General features: G+C 42.4%; 1 protein-coding gene across 3 annotated transcripts in view; it reads left to right on the forward strand.

Moving 5' to 3' along the window:
• The window catches only part of SLC15A2 (solute carrier family 15 member 2), a 53,740-nt gene that overhangs the window by 9,668 nt on the left and 24,306 nt on the right, over positions 1-19,766 (forward strand). Inside the window, exons 1-7 of one of the 3 annotated variants that reach the window (XM_085311010.1) lie at positions 463-630; positions 5,564-5,610; positions 8,693-8,780; positions 9,407-9,548; positions 11,370-11,462; positions 12,520-12,619; positions 17,789-17,879. In XM_085311010.1, coding sequence (XP_085167136.1) covers positions 492-630; positions 5,564-5,610; positions 8,693-8,780; positions 9,407-9,548; positions 11,370-11,462; positions 12,520-12,619; positions 17,789-17,879 — 700 coding nt within the window. In that variant the 5' untranslated portion in view covers positions 463-491. Of the gene's footprint in view, positions 1-462; positions 631-5,478; positions 5,611-8,692; positions 8,781-9,406; positions 9,549-11,369; positions 11,463-12,519; positions 12,620-17,788; positions 17,880-19,766 lie in introns of those variants that run through there. The other 2 variants (XM_085311012.1, XM_085311011.1) reach the window with 2 other exon arrangements.

Genomic DNA, 19,766 nt, shown 5'->3' on the forward strand with positions numbered 1-19,766 from the left:
CTGATGGCTCTAAGGTGAAAAGGGCCTGGGAGAGTGACATTTCAATGTAATGTYTGCATTCCTGTGTGACATGGGAAGAACCTGGAATTGAAGTCAGTCTGTGAAAAGRTGCTGAAATCTCGTCTTCTTACAACCTTAACTACTATCAGATGCACGTAGTTAAGGCCAGCTCTAAAGCTGGTGTRCAACATCACAAGTCTCTCTGAGTTTATGGTCAACTGTAGATCACAGGTCTGATGCCCRTTCCCATCCAAAAATAGTAATTTAGTTGAAATATACTGTAACTACAATGCAAAGTGATTGCTTGAGGACATTCATGAAAGATATAATGCAGCCTTCGTGTGAGGTGGTATTTAAGGAGAAAGGTGGCCTCTGTGTGTTGGAGCTGAGTGGAGATGACTTCAGYGGGACTTCGAGATCGAAGCTAAATGAAGGTTTAACTATTTTAACTGATGAGGAAAGGTTTGCTATTGTGAAGTGAAACATTAACAATGAATGAGAGAAAGCYGGGATTGCTCAACGATGTTCCTCTTCAAGTACAACAGAGCTTGGGGTCGCCTGGTGCACAGGGAACAGCAGGCATGGCAGAGAAGGATGGCATGCTGCAGACTGCAAAGGAAACTCAAGCTGGTGAGATTTTTTTTTTCTAGACCTTTTCTTGGTAGTAATAGTAGAAACTGGGTGCAAAAAGGCACTAGAAGGAACAAGGAGTTTCTCTCTGTTACTGACTGAGTAGAGCCCACATGGCAAACTCTTACAGATATAGGCACTTGATATCGTTAGTGGTGTTAATGGAAATACTTTTACAAGYTTGAGTCTATAGGGCTAGCCATAATGGATAGAGTGAAGATGAAGGACTGAAGACTTCTGGCATCTTTTCTTGGTTGTTCAAGTGATTTGATATGGAGTTTTGTTAAATTACTTTGATCTTTGAGACAAGTCTGCTGATAATAGAAATTGATCTTGGTCTGTCTAAATTGGTTAAGCCATCTTCTTTCATGTAATCAAAGAATTGAAGAAAATAATCCAGAAGAGACCTGGAGAGGTTATTTTGTCCACCCAGGGCCAGGCCATTAAGCCACAGTATTGCTGAGAAATATTTATCTAGCTTCTTATAACCTTATATTAAAGAGGAAGAGAAGAGGAGCAAAACAAGGATATGGTAAAAGTACTCTAAAAGTATGGCTAGTGTATATGAATTCAAAATAAGACTCAACAGAAAGAGACCAGTGTGGCTGAGCTGAAAATTAGGAAGGAATTGTACCACAGAGTGGTGACATGTATGAATGAACAGATCAAATGACTATAAACAGATTAATGTGTACAGTACTATAGCAGGAAGCAGTGAAAATCTGAGGACTGTGAATGCAAAGGGAGAATGCAGAGTGTTTTTCTGGGGATCTGAAAAAAATTAAATGATGAACTATAAGTCATAGAATAATGCATTCATGGGGACTTCTGGCTRTACAAGACATCTGGTAGCTGAATATTACATCTAAGCATGAATCATCATGCAGATTCCCTACTTGCATAAAAGGCAACCTGGAAAGGAGGAAATCTTAAAGGGAACAGTCCTTGCTTTAACATTTGCCAGTTGAAGTTGTTTAGCGCATGATTTTCATAGAAATTCAGAAGGGAAAACTTCAGAAGGGCACCTCATCCATCTGTCTGCTCTGGGACAAGAGCCAGTGTATTTAGCCTGTCCCTGACATGTTCTTAACAGATACCAAGGATTCCCCAGATATCACAGCTCCAGCCCCACAGCCTCTATTTCCACCCTCAACTGTCATTGAGGAAAGGGAATTTGGCCAAAGAGGCCCCAAATCTTATTTAATGAGAATTAAGTCAGTTATTTTTCTTATCCTCAATGAAAGTGGTCTCTTATCTGAACAGCCTTGGGTTATTTAGAATACTGTCACTACCATATTTCCCCTTGTTTTTTCTTTTCTAGGCCAGTACAAATACAAATCTCCAAGTCATTGTCCCAAGTTTTCTAAACTTTACTCATTCTTGTCACTCTGCTCTGGACTGTCTGATGCCTTAAAACCAAGGAACAAAAGGTGGACATAGTGTTCAACATTGCCAATTCCAAGGGATATCCATGTTATTACATCTCTTTTATTGGTAGAAGAATCACCTTTTCCCCATGTATTTGGAGGGTGGGGTGTCCTGCCCTGCTCCCTTCTGTGGCAATGGTTTTCCTATCAATAGATGTGTAGTGTTTTGCCCATCATTTTCTCTGAATTACATCTCATTGACTCCAGAGGCATGAAGTTGTGTTTTCTATTTAGCATCAGCATTTTGCATTCTAACCCAGTTTTCCCCCACGCTTGGTCTGTCCTGGTTTTGGCTACAAACATTATCAGCATGTTGTCTATTCTGATGTTCCCATTGCTCATGGGAATGCTGAGAACCTGTTATGACAGCAAATTATTGATAGCTACTCAGAGATTTCCCAGTTGCTTTTTATGTAGGGATTTCATCTGGACCATCTTTTCCTTGTGAGACCTTAGAGATCCTGGAATCAGGATGTGTCKCATCCATAGCTCATCTAGCTGTTGCTCCACTTACCATGCAACCAAAGAATAAAAGTYTAGCTGGACAGCGCTTATTTTTTTTCCAATCTAAAATGAGTGTTTTGTAATCCTTATTCTTTTTTTGGTGCTTAGAGGGATTATTTGATCAAGTATCTTTCCAGCTGTGGAAACTAGGCTGAGGGGTTTAGCATTCCCTGGGTTGCCCTAGCCTGCCTTTTTAAAGACAGTGGTGATGCTTATCCTGCATCTGTCTTTCACGAGGCTAGTGGTTCAATAATTACTTTTAGTACTTGAAGGTGAACTTCATCAAGCTTTAACGATTTGAACACATTGGAGGTATCTACGTATTCTTTAGGCTGTTTTTTGTCTTCCTAGCAGTTCATGTTAACGATGTTAAGCATTTTGTTGCAATTAACTTTTTTTTTTGTGAAGACTGAGACAAAAATGATGCAACTTTTCTGACCTCTCTGAAAGAGCTTTTGTTTGCTTGTTTTTCTAGTTCAAATAAGACTTTCATTTTCCTTCATTTTTCTCCARCGTTGACAGCATTTCTAACACCTTTTCTCATTGCTTTTGTGTCCCCTGCTAGCCATAATTCATTTTTTTTTGCCTTAGCTTTTCAGCTTCTGCTGCTTCATGCTTGATCTTTTTATTTATAGTTATCTTCAGAAATGCCACCTTATTTTCATTTGTGGTGCAATTCCTTCCTGATTTTCAGCCCAGCCACACAAGTCTTTGTAGCGAGCCTTATTTAGAATTCATTTGTGTCTAAACTGCTTGCAGATTTATTCTCCTTAACTTATTCTCACTGTTTGCTGTGAGTTACCATTTGTTATCAGCCATTTGAATCCCTTTCTCCTTTCTGTCTGAGAATATCTTCTAGTGGCTAATGACCTAAACRTCTCTGTAGTGTATTTGATAAGTAGTATGCTAATCCCACTGATGAAGATGTTTTTTTGTACTGGTATTAAGTAAATAATTTAGCTTGTGTGAGACATGGGGCCACTGTGTACACAAACAGAAAAAAACAGCTGCAGGATGCTGAAAATATTAAGGCATCACATTGCAGCAGTGAGGAAGCCTGGCATGAGAGGTGGTGAAACCTTTTCTGTTGTGCTTTTGTTGTATTCCTTTAACTTTGCTGCTGTGTTTGTACTGCTTATGTGTATGCTGGCAGACCACAGTAGGCCTCTACTGGGAGTTGTCTAAAGATACTAAGCACAACAAGAGGTATCACCAGAGGGCTCAAGTATTTTTCCTGACTTGAGTCAGATTTGTGGGACTTGAGGGAAWGTGCTGGCCTAGGGTGCAGGAGGCAGGGCCAGCAGGCACAGGTCCTGTTCCTTGCACTGTGCCCAACCTTGGGTCTGCTTTTGAGTCACTCTTGCAGCACTCCTGTTGTGAAATGGCYGTACCAAGTCCTACCTTCCTGGAGGCTGTTTGTGATACCTGAGAAGCGACCCCAGTGAAAAGCAAGGGCATAGGCATGCAAAACACTGAGGGCTGAAAAGAAGGAGCTGGATCTGGGGCAGTACAGAATAGGTACAAAACTGTCATTTTGCTGCAGCTGTAGAGAGAGGAAAAAAAGGGAGAGGGAAGCAAGCAGACCTTCTTGGCCTCATCTGAGGACTGGACTATTGCCCCTGTGCATAGCAGGAGCGAGGCATGGTTGCCAGGGATCTTCAGCAGGAGCAGAGCCAGAGCACGTGAGGAAACATAGAGAGCATTTCTGCTTCCTTCTTGCRCTCTGCAACATCGCAGGGCCCTTATCCAAGCATTACCTTGATCTTGTTAGCAGTAACTGAAACCAAATTAAGGATCCRTGATGTGAGCAAAGGCTTCTTTCCTAGCATGTTAACTGCAAACCTGGTTCCCATGATGCATAAGCACTGGCCGCAACTCAATACTGCAGCTAGTGCAGGGTTTATAGAGCTGCAGATACTAGGTATGGTCTGAAAAATATTTGCTAATGTTCTTTGGACATTTGCCTTTTAAAGAAGCTAAATATGAGGGCAAAACCCCCTACTCTGCACTGAGAATATTACAGAGCCACAGCCCCTGAGGATGGTTAATGGGAAAGTTGGGGATTTTTCTCTGTGATTGTGATGGGCAGTGAAAGAATTACTGGTAAAAAGCTCCTTTACTTCCTCAGAGAAGGACAGAAGGAGGAGGGAYGACAGGGTACCTGCAGGGTCCACATAGCTGTGTTGGGAATCCTGGGGTTCCCAGCACAGAATAGGGAGCACTTGTTATGTGGGAGCCCAGAGGAGRCCTTCTGAATATAGAGTGAGAGGAGAAGTTTCTCAGATGCTAGGTGGGTGCTCCAGGTTAAACTATTCTCTGGGAAAAGGAAGGTCATTCTGGGAATTTGATGTGGGAGCATATCCTGGGTCTCTTCACTCCTGGGATAGCAAAGAAATGATTTAATGCAGTGCAGACATACATGACATCCTGATGTCTGAGGAGTTGGCATGACGAGTGTTTCAGAGGTTACAACTTGGGCTGGAAGTGTGGCTTTGCAGTGGAAGGAAATTTCTGCAGTCTCTGCAGAATAAACCTGTCACTATCAGACAAGGTGAGAGATGCACACTTTGCTCCTAAATCTGCAGACTTCAGAGGTGTCTGGGACCCAGAATTTTTATTCAGCTCACATCTGTTCAGCATACAGTTCTGTGCTGGGTTGATGCACGTACGATAGCTGGGGGTATGCCAAGCAAACAGCAGGTCTGTGCCACAAAGTACTGGCAGCTCCAACCCATGAATGATTTAGGCTGCACTCCCTCACTCTTCTTGAACTCTACAGTTGCCTTTCACAGTAGCACCTCCCTCCCCCTTCTGCCCTGGCTGCAGAAATGTGCTCAATTAGGGTTAACTCAAACTGAATCAAACTTCAAGCCTGAGATTGGAAATCTTCCCAGTCAACTCACCACAGCCACATAGCATGGTGGGAGACAAGGCGAGAGGGGAGATGAACGCTTTTCAGAGAAATGAATCCAAGGAAACTTTGTTCACTTTTATTTCTGCAGGAGACGATCCCCTCAGAGGAGACTTCCCTGTTCAGAAAAAATCCCCGGTGAGTGTTACAGCTGGTTTCCTTTGCTTTGCTTTCTGCTCAGTTTGCTGTAAGCATTGCAAGATTTCTCTGTTCCTTTCCTCTGCTGCGCTCTGGCTAAAGACAGACAAACACCCTTTCTTGCAGAGGGTTGGAATAAGCACTAACAACTCGGGGCAAAAATCCTTTCATTAACCTGATTAAGTTAAGAAAGGGCAGCTTAAAGGGGGAAAAAATGAGCTGTCTGAGTCTTTGGGAAAAAGTTTTTGTTGCTACCTTTTTCCTGAACACCCCTTTTCATGTGGGACGGTTCCTCTAAAGTAGAGGGAGATGTTGTACATGGGAGGGACGGAGTTGGCCTGTTTACTTAGTTCGATCAGACCCATCAGAGAAGGGTCTCCAGATGATGCCAAGCAGAAGAAAGGACAGGAATTAAGGACGGGCCACTGACSTGTTTACCAGAGCCCTCCCATAGTGCCAGAACCTCTGGTTTAAATCTTCAGCTGTGATTTAAAGCTAGATTCATTTGAATGTTTCTTGCCCTGTGGCTTTGCTTGCGCAGATTTTTCAGGCTAATTCTCATTGAGTGGTTGACCCCTAAAAATTGTATCCTGTCTCAACTTTGGGAGAAAAAAGGGGGCTTGTTTTGAATGTGCTTGGTCTTGCAGGACAGTACTGTGATACTTGCTCTTATTGCCCTCAGTCAATCATGTCATTAGCAAGTCCAATGTTTAGCTCACAATTTTAAGTACTGTGCAGGCATTAACTATTAGATAACCAGAGCTCCTGTGAAGTACATAAATTTAATCCTGTTTTGCTGCTAGTCAACAAGAGGGAGAGGTTAAAGCAAACATCTGCAGCTGGCATTTTCTTATTTTCARATACACAGACTATCAGCTTCAATACACAGTGTCTTTAAGAGCTCCATAATCCCGCAGATCTCAGGCTCACGTTGGTAGCTAAGCACTGCAGAGTACCTATGTGCTCGTGAATCCAGGCTTAGCCTTTTTGCTTTTGCTGAGGCTCTCTACTGAGCAAGGTCCTTCTCTGTGAAAGCAAGCAAACTGTATCTAGCTGTCCTCATGGATGAAAGCTACCTGCTTTTGGATGCCCAGGCAGGCCACAGCCAGGTCAGTGATACAGCCAAGAGAGGGTTTGTGCATATGCTGGTGCCRTCTCTTGACATACAGGCCAAACGGAAGTATTTCTGCTTGTAAACCCCTTACTCTGTTCCACATTAATAAGCAATTGCTCAAGGTGTTGATTGTCACATGTGGGTAACAGCAGCTCTTTCCAGCTAACACCTCTGGCTTTCCTTTCCTTGTTTCTTCCCACTCCTCTGCAGAGGGTGCCTGTCCCAGAGAAGGGTCACCACTAACTAGATYTTTTTGTCACAGCAGGTCACAGCCTGGCATGTGATACCATGAACTGCTGCAGCTAAACCCACCAGGGCTTGTGTGTCAGAGTGCATAGTGGTGATTTCAGGGAGCAGTGTTCCCAACACCTGGCCCTGTGGGTTTAAACAGTTACACTCTGCATCTCGGCCAAATGTTATTAAAAATCACAAGTATAATAGCAAGGTCTGTGAAAGTGAAGAGTAAAAATATACCTTACTGCATAGTTTTAACTTCCAGGTTCAAAAATACTTGCAAGTACCCGCAGGAAACATAATTTAGCTCTTASAGCTTCTCTTCTCAATTACAAATAACTTGGAGGAAAGTACTCTRTGAGTGTTTGTGCATTTACAGCTTGTATGCACCACCATTTTGAGGCTAGTCTAAAAGCAGGAAGCCCTAGTGCTGCTTCCAAGGGAGCCCACTCTTGCAAGCCGTATGCTGGGCATGATGRTTTCAGAGTAAATAATAAAATGGATAATTACGTATTTATCCAAGTAAAGCAAAGGGGCCAGGAGTTCCTTAATAAAAAGGCATTTCATACATAGTGAAAGTTGCATAAAAAACCAAAAATATTTGTGTTTAGAAATGTTGGGTTAAGTTATGGAAGGCTTTTTTTGTGGACAGCCAGTCTCTTCTCTTTTGTGGCTCTTGTGTAATCTTGGGCAAGACAATATAATTAAGCTAAAATCTTGTAACCTTGATACCATTCCTTTGGGGATCCAAATAAGCCGAATAGATCTATTTTGGTATTTGCATTTGGGGCTTTAGGAAGRAATACAGGAATTCGTTATTTCTGACCCATGAGCAGAAATGCGTGTGAAGAGTTCATCTTCCGTAGCTCATACTATGGCCATTGAAAAATTAAAACTGAATATAAATGCAGCTGCTAATGTCACCCCCCCACACCTGTCACCTAGTGTATGGCAAGCCACTCTTCCCTACTAATTGAGAGAAGCTGGATGGTGCTATGAAAACCTGCTTTCCCTGTTATGAAGAAGTGAAGCTCAGCAGCTGCTGCTCAGTACAAGGGATAGCAAGAGGGACTAAGGCGCRCTCAGGGTCATGCCAAGACTCATATATGTTTAAATGCCTTGTTTAACTTAGACTGCATATTTTACCTAGATTTAATTAGAATTCATTCATACAGTGGCCAGGCTCAAATGGGTTTGATAAGCCAATCACTGTTTTGTTTTGGTTTTGATTAATAAATTGAATTATGCGTAGCTGTGATGGTGTTCTTGGAATAAGAAATGAGTGCCATGCCTGAGKAAGGATAAGAGTGAAGCACAACCAGGGCTGATGCTTTGCCTCAGTGAGCTGTGATGTGTTTTGGTGCAGTTGAGGTGCAGAGATTGAGGGCAGTTATCCCAGGGGAAGAAGCAACTTCAGATGGAAGGATGCAGCAGGGAGCAGTACCCTGGGGTTTATGAACTGCCGAGGTGAGGTCTAGTGCTAGGAAAGGCAGCAGGCCTTGAAAGCTTTAAGGGTGAAGTGCAGGAGAAAGGCATCTGAAAGTATTTTTGCATCTCAGTGGGTTTTCACATTGCGGCAGAGAGATTGCAATGACAAAAGGGCAGAGATGGTCGGGCAGCTGTGGGCTGCTGGATTTTGTGTTGGGCTCACCTCTGCTGCTGGGGCATTATAGGAATATGTTGCCGGAGTGAAGGCTTTCACAAAGCTGATACGTTCTGATTTGTCTCCCACAGAAACTTTGTGGCTCCAACTACCCCCTGAGCATTGCTTTCATTGTGGTGAATGAGTTCTGTGAGCGCTTCTCCTACTATGGCATGAGAGGTATGTGCCCTGCGTCTGGGAAGTGACTTTCTGTCCTTGGGTTTCTGTGCACACTGATCCAGGGTCCCAGGGCTGTGCTGTATATGAATTCACTGTCTTTCAAAAGTCTCTGTTAAATTGGTATTTTTGGGATGCAGGCATGAGCAATGTGTCCTAACGTTGACCCTAGCCCTGCTTTGAGCAGAAGTTTGGATTAGACGCCTCCAAATGTCCCTTCCAATTTTGTTATGATCTTGTCTTAAATCTGATTTTGCTGTGTCTGATGCCTTTTGTAGCTGTATGAAATCGGTGCATCTAAGAATTAAATCATACAGGCCTATAACTTGCAAATATATAATATGTATAGGCAAAGCTATAAGTTAGAATAAGATATAGCTGGAAAACATCTTTTCCAGCTATATATGTGTCTGAGTAAAGAAAGGCTAATACTCGTGTCTCATCTGAGCTCTATTTTTTTTGTCGGAGGATACCAGGGACAGGTCTGAAAGCACAGATCTTTCTACAGTGGTGCCTGTAACTGCTAGACAAATCAGTGTATTTTTTTTCTGGCCACTGTTGTATAGTTTCTTGATTATCTGGGGAGAGATATGCTAATTATTTAATGTGGTTTGCTTCTTTCCTTTTAGCTGTCTTGACACTGTATTTCATCAGCTTCTTCCATTGGGATGAGAATCTCTCCACCTCTGTGTACCATGCCTTTTCTGCTCTCTGTTATTTCACGCCTGTCATTGGAGCCATCATGGCAGACTCATGGCTGGGGAAATACAAGTAAGCAAGGATGACTCTGCACCACACAGTCTGCATGAGGGCAGTGCTAAGCATGCTCCTTGTTTGGAGGCTGGCTCATCTAGCTCAGACTTCAGCAAAGATGCGCCTACTAAGGTCAACTCCTCTCTGTTAATGATGAACAGCTGGTCTGTTTGCTTATGCTATTCTGAGCTTCTCTTTTGTCCAAGGATTGATATGAGACAAAGTAATTTGTACAAATTAAATGTCATGAGCACACCTTTTCTCCACCCTCCTTCCCTATACACCTTTAGGAAGTTCAGATGTAGGGTGATTAACCTTCAGGTGAGGAAGAGTTTCATCTTCTGGATCTAGCAGTTTCAGGTGAAGATGTCACTAACCCCACTGATGCTTTCCCTGCATAGTGTGTGAGCGCACTTATTTTTACCTTAAGGAGAGTCAGCTGGGTTACCTTAAATCATCTCCCTTCAGCATGTAAGCAGGTAAATTCTCCCTGAGTGGATTAGGGTTCCTCCCTTACACTGATAAGTCATGGGGCTATCATCTGCTGCGAGGAATCATGGTGAGCAGCTAGATAGAGGACTTTCTTCTCTTAGCCCTGTCTATTCATTGCCTGAGGAGTCTTGCTATTGGAGTGATGAAGTGCAGCTGGACCTGTCTCTCTAGGACTAACATGAGTCTCCGCATGGAAAAAAGTAACTGGGATACCTCTCTTTCATAGAGTTCCAAGCGGTTACTTATGTTCATTTTTCCCTTGTGCTTCATGCTTGATTTCAGTCATTCTCTTGTCCCTTTGAATGAAAAGTAACAGTGGGAGTTTTTAACAATTATTCAAGGCCTCATAGGCATGTTTATTGCTATTTGAGTATATCTGATTTTGCAGCATGGTGATGTGAGAAGATAAATCCCTATGCTGACTTCTGTGCCTTATGCCTCAAAAAGGGTTTTCCTGGAGGTTGTTCCTATAGCTTAAGGGGTGGCAACTTTTGCTGGAATAGCTAGGCCTTGCTAATATTAAGGACGGGATAATAGCTTAGCAGGATTTTTAGGATTGTTCTCTTGTGGCTATGAATTAGCTGTTTCAGCCAGGATTTGGATGCATTCAGGATGCCTTTAAGCTTAATAGCTCATAGGGCTTCTTTTGGAGCATCCAATGCCTCCACCCTAACAAGTCCTTCCATTTTCTCTGTGTCTGTCTGTGCTGCTCTTAAATACGTAGGCATGTGATAATCCTGAAGATGATGAAGGAACTGTAGTGTACACAAGAGCTTCATCTCCCTAATCAGATTTCCTTTTCTCCCCCACCAAGATGAGGAGGCAGATAAACGAGCTCAATAATACTTCAGAAGTACTTGAGCTCAGAAACAGTCTCATAACAGGGAAACCACACTCTTAATTTGGATGTGTTGGTCAAGTTGATTGAATGTGGGCCACAGTCCTTATAGATACCTTCCAAACTAAGGATTCATTTAGGCACATGCTAGAAAATGCCAGTTATTAGTAATCTGGAAATGAAGCTGGATATGAATAGTACCCTTCTGTTCACAGCCTTCCGTGAGTGATGTACTGGAACGTTGTTAGTTTATTCTGCCTAGCTACCTTGTGAAGAAAGCAGGGGCTATTCCTCCTTCTAAATCTGAACCTATTTGCCTATCTCCCTCTTCCAGTGTGTTCAGTGTTGACACAAAAGAATTACAGCTGCATGCAAAATCAGACGTATGGACTAACCACTTCCTTGCGCATCTGCCAAGTAGACCTGCCATATCAGGAAACACAGGCACACTGTTTTCAGATTAAACATCACCCAGCACCTTCAGTCATTGCTGTTTGCTCTCCTCACAGGACGATCATCTACCTCTCCATTGTGTATGTGATTGGCCATCTGATAAAGTCAGTCGGAGCAATTCCATCCATGGGGAACCAGGTTGTTCATGTGTAAGTAGCTATTGAAGCTGCAGTGCTGTTGCAATGGAGGTTGGTTTGCCCAGTACTTTCAGTTGTTTCCCCACCATYGGGTGAGCAATTTGGGGGCTATGCATAGGTTGCTTTTATCAGGGAAAGGTTTGGGGTGTCTGGGTAAGAGTGGAAGGGGGAGCTGGAAGCTAGAATGTGAATGCAACAAGAGGTAGAAATCACCACAAAGAGGGACGTCTGACTGTCCCTCTGTTCCATCATGTCACTGGAGTTCAGTCTTCATCCCAGCTGCCTGTACCAGGCTCCTTCACCCTCTCCTTCCCCCGCCAAATCCTCCCTTGTTTCCTCATTGGCGTTGTTGCCCATCTCAGCAGCTCTGTGTGCATGGGAACACAAAAAAGCCTGTAGAAGATACAATGTGATTCATAACAGAAGAATGATTTGTCTTCTCTAGGCAACTACCATTCTTGCCATCCAGATTCATAACTAATGGGACTGTTAGGGTTAGTTCCCTAGCTGGCATCTCTGAAACCACCAAGCTGTTTTGGCCTATGTGGCCACAGCTCWGAAAATGTGAAAATGCAGGCAGGAGCACATCTCATTTACTGAACAGCTTTCTGATGTTCCAGACTTGGCCAGTCCTGACACTCCTGTTCCCTAGAGAAATAATTTGCAGGGCAAACAATGATTTTTGAGGAGCACTGGGAGGTAGAAAGCACCCCAAAATGATGCTAATCCAACCCTTTTGTCTTATCTAGGCTGGAAATCCTATAGGCAGTCTTTTTTTGCAGTTGATCTCTGCAGTCTCTTGTTTTCGTGAGTCAAAAATACAAAAATAATCCCACAGATGTTTGATCTGTTATGTCTGATAGGACCTCAGAGCAAAAAAACTGAGAAAAGTGTTTTGTTAATTGACTGGTACCAAATATAGAAATTGTTTTTCATTCTTAGCTTGTTCATCATCATTGCCCCTGTGCAAAAAAGTGATTCTGGAGAAATCGTGGTTGGGTGACAGTAAAATGCTCTTCTAAGTGCTGTAAAGGTTCTGCAATGCTGATATTTTTGTTCTTGCATGAAGGGTCCTGTCTATGACTGGTCTATTTTTGATCGCCCTTGGAACAGGAGGTATCAAGCCCTGTGTCTCTGCATTTGGTGGGGACCAGTTTGAAGAGGAACATGTAAGATTTCTTTTCTTTCCTAAAATCTGCAGTGTCTGGTTACTTTATGAGGATGTTTGTAATCAAATCCTATTATAATAGAATAAGGAAAGTTTGCTAGGAAAAAGGTGTAGATAGGATGCTTCATAGGATGGTTTGCATGAGGCTTAAGAGAATCAGGATGACTTAGGAAAGGGAAGTGACAACAGGACGGAGATGACATCTGGACAGATAGGTCATAACTGCATTAAATTCTCTAAATGCTAATTGGACATTGGAGTATATGGAAAATTCTGTACAACATACCATGGAAAGGTAGCTAGTTGTGAGCCAGGTGGACAGAGATGATAATGCACTGCACTGCAATATAGAGAATAAAATACAAAATTTTATTGTCAGTCCCTATGCTTTCTTGGAAAATCTCCCTCAAAACTGAGCAGTAATAGTCTGTATCTAAAATGTTGTTCACAAAGAACTATAGGAAACTCCAGCATTTCAAATGCAATTCTAGTACCAAATCTAGCCAAAAAGTTGAAATATGTTATTTTCACAGAATAGAAAGTTTTGAAGAATTGTGATTCGCACTTGGCAAAATTTTGGGGTTTTTTAGCTCTATTTGTAGTGCATCTGTTGAATTGTGGTCCAGGCACTTCATGTCCCCCTCCATCATAAGCGCTTGGCCCCTGCCTGACTTTCTTGTCCTGTCAAAGGCCAGTCTCAGAAATGCCATTATGCAACGTGGGCTCAGTCAGGGATGAGGTGGTGCTTAAAGGATCAAAGAGAATCGAGAGGTACTACTGCAGCTCAAACAAGTAAACACTTTAAATTTTTTTGAAATTAGATGGTTTGATTTATGTTAACCTAATACACAAATAATTTTGATTTTTCTCAGTGAATAATATACAAATCAACTTCTGTGCATGACATAGGTCTTCAGATATGTCTGAAGATATGCCTTGGTCACTCCAAGGAAGGGAATAATTGTTCCAGTCTGCGATGAGTAGACTTGAATTCAAGGATGATTTAGGATAGACAAGAGACTTTCCAGCAGCAGSTCCAGAGAAGTCCCTGGACTAGACTGGGGCTGTTGGAAGTCCCCAACAGTGGAGCTGTTGAAGAAGGACATAAGACTAACGGTCCAGCAGGAAAGGCACTGGTAGGGTTGGCCGTACCTTGGACAAGGGATGGCCCCTGGGGATGGGAGCCAGATGTTGTCTTTTGCAATGCCCCAGTGTATARTCAGCATTTAAAAAGTGAATAATGTAGACTAGAATGCTTGTTTGAAAACTTGGAGGAGATTTGTTGCACTTGAACCGTGTGATACTGAAGCCATGCAGCTAGTGACTGAGGTATACTGAGCAGAAACAAAGTTGAGATGTTTGATACCCGCTTGTTCCAAGCTGGCCTTGTGAAGGCGTGTGTGTTAGAGGATGCTGCAGCAGCGAGAGCACCAATCAGCTCGTGATCAGCAGCCGCCTCAGGTGGCACAACCCTGACCAAGAGCAGGCCACTGTACGCTGATGCTCAGCACTCCAGGAATATGCCTGGTGTGTACTGGCACGTGGGCATCTTTGCTAGCAGCACCAATAGCTGTCCCCAAGAAATGGCCACAGGTGTTAGAGCAGCTTTTTCAGAAGTACTGCTTTTGTGAATATTAATGATAATGTTTATCCAGTATCTTTGAATTACCAGCTAATTAAAATATGATAATATGTACCACGTATCTTCTGAGTGTTTTGTAGACTTCAGCTAATAAATCTCAGCACCCCAGTCAGGCACATACATACCGCTACTGCTGAGTTACAGAGAAAAAACTGAATTGCMTATGGTTGTGTGGGGTCTTTGCATATTCTTCAGTATTCAGACTACACCTCTCCAACAAATTTATCAAATGCAAAGATTAAACCTGTGTTGTTGCCTTCATGAGAAACTAATTTAGAGAAAGAAAACTGTTAAAAGGCTTTTGATAAGAACGGTGTTCTACTCCATTCTTTCTAGAGAATAAATCTTGTATTTTATCGTTTGAAAATGACTTTACCTTTCAGGGGAGAAAAAAAAATATGTCATGTGGTAGAAAACTTAAGTCTTCCAAACTGGAATGAAGTTTTGCTTTTGTAAGGAATAAAATGTTTAGGGCTGACCRAAGTGTTTCTTCCCTTCAGAGATGTTTGAGGGTGAGCCATCATGTTTTTCATATCTTGTCCTACCTGGAATGGAAGAAGTTAGGATAATTCCCAATGAAATTAAGACTTCTGGTGTTCTGCAAATTGAAGAACACCAACGGCAGGCTTCATCTGAGCCATTAAGTGCACAGGCTCACTTGTTCCATCTAGAAACCAGAGATGTGGTAGATCTGAACAAACATTCATATAAAAAAMCATATAAAACTTGCATATAATTTTTATATATAAATATAATACTTATTAAAACTTGTATATAGTGTGTGTGTGTGTATATATATAAAAAAAAAAATGTGGCCCTGCATATTCCCACATAGACAAATTTAGATTTTTGAGATAAGTGCACACCAGTCTGGTTTTCTTTAAAATACCTTATGGATATAATATCTTTGGAGCTGCTGCTTTGAGAACAGTACTACTGCAAACAGTGATGGAGACCACTGATTCAGCAGGGGGGCAGATATGGAAAATGGATTTATCTGCAGGAGATTTCTAAGCATCTTTGTCTATGGGATTAACAGTCCAGGCTAAAAATGTCTGAATAGAATAATATTTGCAATATGTTATATAAATGCATGAGCTGCTGTGCATATTAATTAAGGACCAAAGCTGCTTTCAAACAATGTGATAYGGTTTTTAAGGTACTAAATAGCTTTCTCTTTGTTTCTTTATTTTCCTGTTGCCATGGAGATCAGGATTATCATGTATGGTACCTTTTCTCAAATTAGCTAATCCAAATCATGTTGTTAATGTATGKCTGCTCCAAAGATTAAGAAAGCAAGAAGGGAATTCTTTTTCCAATCAGTGCAACTTGCAAGCTGCTAGTTCRTTGTTTTTGTACTCACTTCTGCTTCTGTGACCGTTTTTTTCCCCGTAACTGGAATCTGTAAATGTGTGAAATAAGATGCCCCAAATTCTTTATGCATCACTGTCCTCTTATTTTACCAACCCATTTCTTTTAGTAACTGTTGCTCTAGACTTTTAACATGCCAAGAGCTGTGTGCTCAAGTCCTGTTCAGCTTATGGAAATTCAAAATTGCTCAGATACAAAGGGCTATAGATATGGCATGAGAACGTGGCAGAGAGCAGGATTGAGGACCATTCCACGCTACCTCTATCAGGTCATGGCAGTGCTACACCAAGATCGAGGGAGGTTACTGAGGCTAGTCGTTTCTTTAGATTTCTTTATGATGGCAAATAGCTGGTCATAAAGGTAGAATAAAGTATACTTCTATTAGCCTTCTATTAGTAGCAATGGAAAATAACAGGTAATCAAAAAAAAATCAGAAAGGACAAAAATGGAGTTTTTGAGATAATAAAGATGCAGTGCTATTTGCTATTAACCATTAGAACAAGCCACAGAGATAACTTATAAAATAAAGGCTTACTAGTCCTTTAATCTAAGATAAATCATTTACAAGTAATGTTTGGATTAGTTTGTCTGGGGCCGACAAGTTTTAAACTTTTGTAAAGGCCAAGAGCCCAAGCTGATGGGTCTTCATTGCTCTGCTTGGGCCAGACAAAAGCCCTTCACCCAAGCACAGGGACATCCAGCCCTTCTTCGTGAGTGGCAGTGGGAGGTGATGGGAGCTATCTGAGGTCTCCCAGCACCCATATCACAAGGGGGCATAAGAAATGCCCTACCAGCAAGCTGCTGCCTGCCTCCCTCCCTTCTGTCATAGTAATTCTCTGCTGTGGTAAGAGGCTACTTGCCATAGCAGGTAGCAGTATTTCCCATTGGCCACAGTTGTGGGAAGTTTTAGTACTTCTTGGGATCCTTGGCTTCCTTCCTTAAGGATTATCTTCTTTAAGCTGTCTGCAATTCTCCATGCTTATTCTTGTTTCCCAGTCCTGTAATTACTGGCATCCCTGGGAGTAGAAGGGAGCAGGATATCTTTTAGAAGAAGAGGCAAACCAGGCCCCTGGAGAGCTTTCTTACTGTGAGCTGAATTAAAGCTTCACATTCAAATGATGCTCTGGTTGCAGACATGTGGCTCAAGGTGCCCTAAGGAGCTCTCTGCCTGTGCTGAGCTGTGTCCCAGGTGATTTGCCTGCTATGATAAGACACCCTGGTGACAGCTAGTATCTGGGCCTAGATATGCGTGAGATGTAGTGGCTGCCTGGGCTTGGGTTGTCCTTAAATCCTGGTTTCACCAGCTCAAATGTCCAGTTTAGGAATAGCTAGTGGTGCAGATGAGCATAGTGTAGGCTGGGTAGCCTTCTCTTTGGTGACTTTTCTAGTCCAGGTACGAATGAGGTTTAGCAGTGTGTCTGTTCTGAAGAAATTCAGTAAGCTGGAGAGATGGCTCTCTGTAGAACACCCTTACACATTGCTCCTGCTAAGAGGACCAGACTTTGTTTGAATCCTTTGTCTTTATGAATTGTAATTTGTTATAGCATTGATTGAATTTTGAACTCTTTCTCTAAGAGTTAGTCCCTCCATCAGGCCCTTGATTTGCCCCCAATGGATTTAATTTACCCTATTAATTTGAGATTGGCTGGTCTCATTTTGGTAATCTCTCACCTGACAAATCCTTCTCTTGTTTGTTGTTGCTTTCTCATCTATGCCATCAGTCCCAACTCCTCAAAATATACAGGTTTCTTTTTTTATTTCCACACTGGAGGAGAGGAGAAAAGAGCTTAGACATGGGAACAAATGATGGGCTTGTCAAGCTGTGCCAAATTGGATTGAATTGGGTGACAGAGGATCTGAATCATGCTACTTGTTCTGAATAAGTAAATGCTTTTCCTCCTTCCCATTTCACAGCACTCTTGAAGCAGTGGCTTTTCCTCTGAAGTGCCAAAAAGCCCCGAAGCRCTTCTCAAGTAACATGAGCAGATTTGTGTGAGCATTTACCATCACCTGAACGCAAGCTTGTTTGCTTAACGTTTTACGTACTGCATGTCAATATTTACCCAGCCTTCCTCATAAGAGAATTGATAGTGTTCAATTTGCAATCCCAATGCTGTGTGTTAGCCATGACATTGATATTATCTTCTCTTGTTTTAGACCTCGGAGAGAAGCAAGTTTTTTTCTGTCTTCTATTTATCCATTAATGCTGGAAGTCTGATCTCCACGTTTGTTACTCCTGTATTGAGAGGTCAGTGTTGATTTAGAATAAGCTGATAATTTAACTGCCTTCTGACTACTCTGCTGTGCGTAGTAAGGCTCTTATGACAACTGAATGACAGAAATTGCATTATCTGTGGAGTGGCCAGTGTATTGCATTTATGCCTTATTAATTCTGCCGTAGCAGCGTAATGGATTTATGGGTGCTAGCATATGAGTTGCACAGACCGTATTCCTGATTGTATTTCAAGCCAGCGTGAACTGTAGAGTTAAAATATGGGAGGTGGAAAGACTTATGGTCTAATCCTTCTCCTTGCCAGTGGAAGATTGTTCCCTGGTCTTGCCTGCAGATAACCTCTGGGTAGAGATTGATTCCCTGGCTCTTCTGTGCAGGTGTTCAGTCTGAATGACTTAGCAGGGCTCGTTTCAGAGCCCTACCTTCTCCCTTGGGCAGGCTTCTGCTGACTTCTGGAGGGCTTTGTACTTGCACCCAGGCTTGTCTGCATGGGTCCRGTTGCGAGATTGCAGCCCTGAGGAGCTAGCCTTGGAGACAAAGCCCAGGCTGATGCCCCACCTAAGGCCTGCTTTGCATTCCAGCCAGCTTGCGCAACCCCGTTCAGTCTGTAGTTCTTCTGCACTAGCTTCGTTCTGATGCAGCACCTAGAGACCAAGGAGACTGGCGCACTCTACATTCAGGCTTGCAGGCAGAGGGAGCGCAGCAGCCTGTAGGCAGAGGGGATAGGGAAAAGGCAGTCTTCACACTCAGTAGCAATTTTTTTCATTCCCTCTGAGGGCCACAAGGAAGTTCGCTTTGTTCAGAGTGGCTGAGTTACTCATTTCACAAGGCAGTGGGCAATTGTGCTTCTGTTGTATTTGTGCCAAAGCATACAGGCAAAGACAAACTCTYTCTCTTGTTCCTTCTTTTACTAATGTCCTCGTGTCCATGTTCTGTTGGGAAGGGACTGTTTGCTGCTAAATGTAATTAGTGGGTGGATGAAAATCTGGTTCCCTTTGGACATCAGAGTCTCTGCCAATACAGTGTAACAATAAACTAGTTGCAACRTGGAAATGAGGTGAAGTGGATGGGAGAAGAGTAAGATTTCTGCGAAGCATGAAAGCTTTTCTTGGAAGAACAAGAAGTGCAGTTTGTAAATGTTTGACAGAAATGTAGAATGTACATTTTTAGGTATAGAAGTCCAACAGTTTTAGCTCACTTTGCATGTCAAAAGTTCAGTGTGTCCATAATATTTTGCTGCCAGTTCTCGGTTTGTATTTCATCTAATTCACTGAAAATGGGCAAATCCATGCTATGCACACACATGGCTGTGCAGCTGACCGTGACTGCCCAGAGACAGCAAATAGTAACAACTGAAGGCTTCACAGGTTGGTTTCCTGTTAACTCTGTGGGTTTATTTTAGCCGTATTTGTTATTGCTCCATTTAAGAATGCAATAGTTTATAGCCACTGGCACATAGAAACAGACCTCACTGCTGGATTGCTGTTTGCAACTGGATTTCTAAATTCATGTGGTGTGAGAACTGAGCTAGGCCAAGAGGTACAGGGTTTCAGAGCTCCCACAGTTAACCATGTAGCTCAGAGTATTTAAAGCCACATTCTAAAAGCCTGGCTTCTTCATGGCTCATAGTATCTTAACATCTGAGGSTCTTGGGCAAGTTAGCTGTAGCGAGATTGGGAAGGTGGAAAGAAAGAGAGGTGGRGAAACTGAAGATGCAACTGGAGCATTAAGTCTGACACTGCACTCCCTCTCCCTCTGGAGTAGGGATACTGGCTTCACCTTGTCCRCTGTAAGTTGATATGAAAACAGATTCAGGATTTTAGCTCAGTAATTCATGCAAGTGGTATAAATAGTGTGGAAATACTGTACTGGTTATTTACATCTAATCAAATACAGAATAAT

Source organism: Rhea americana, unplaced genomic scaffold (assembly GCF_003343005.1).
Source record: "Rhea americana isolate MKP2758 unplaced genomic scaffold, rheAme1 scaffold_33, whole genome shotgun sequence".
Lineage (NCBI taxonomy): Eukaryota > Metazoa > Chordata > Aves > Rheiformes > Rheidae > Rhea > Rhea americana.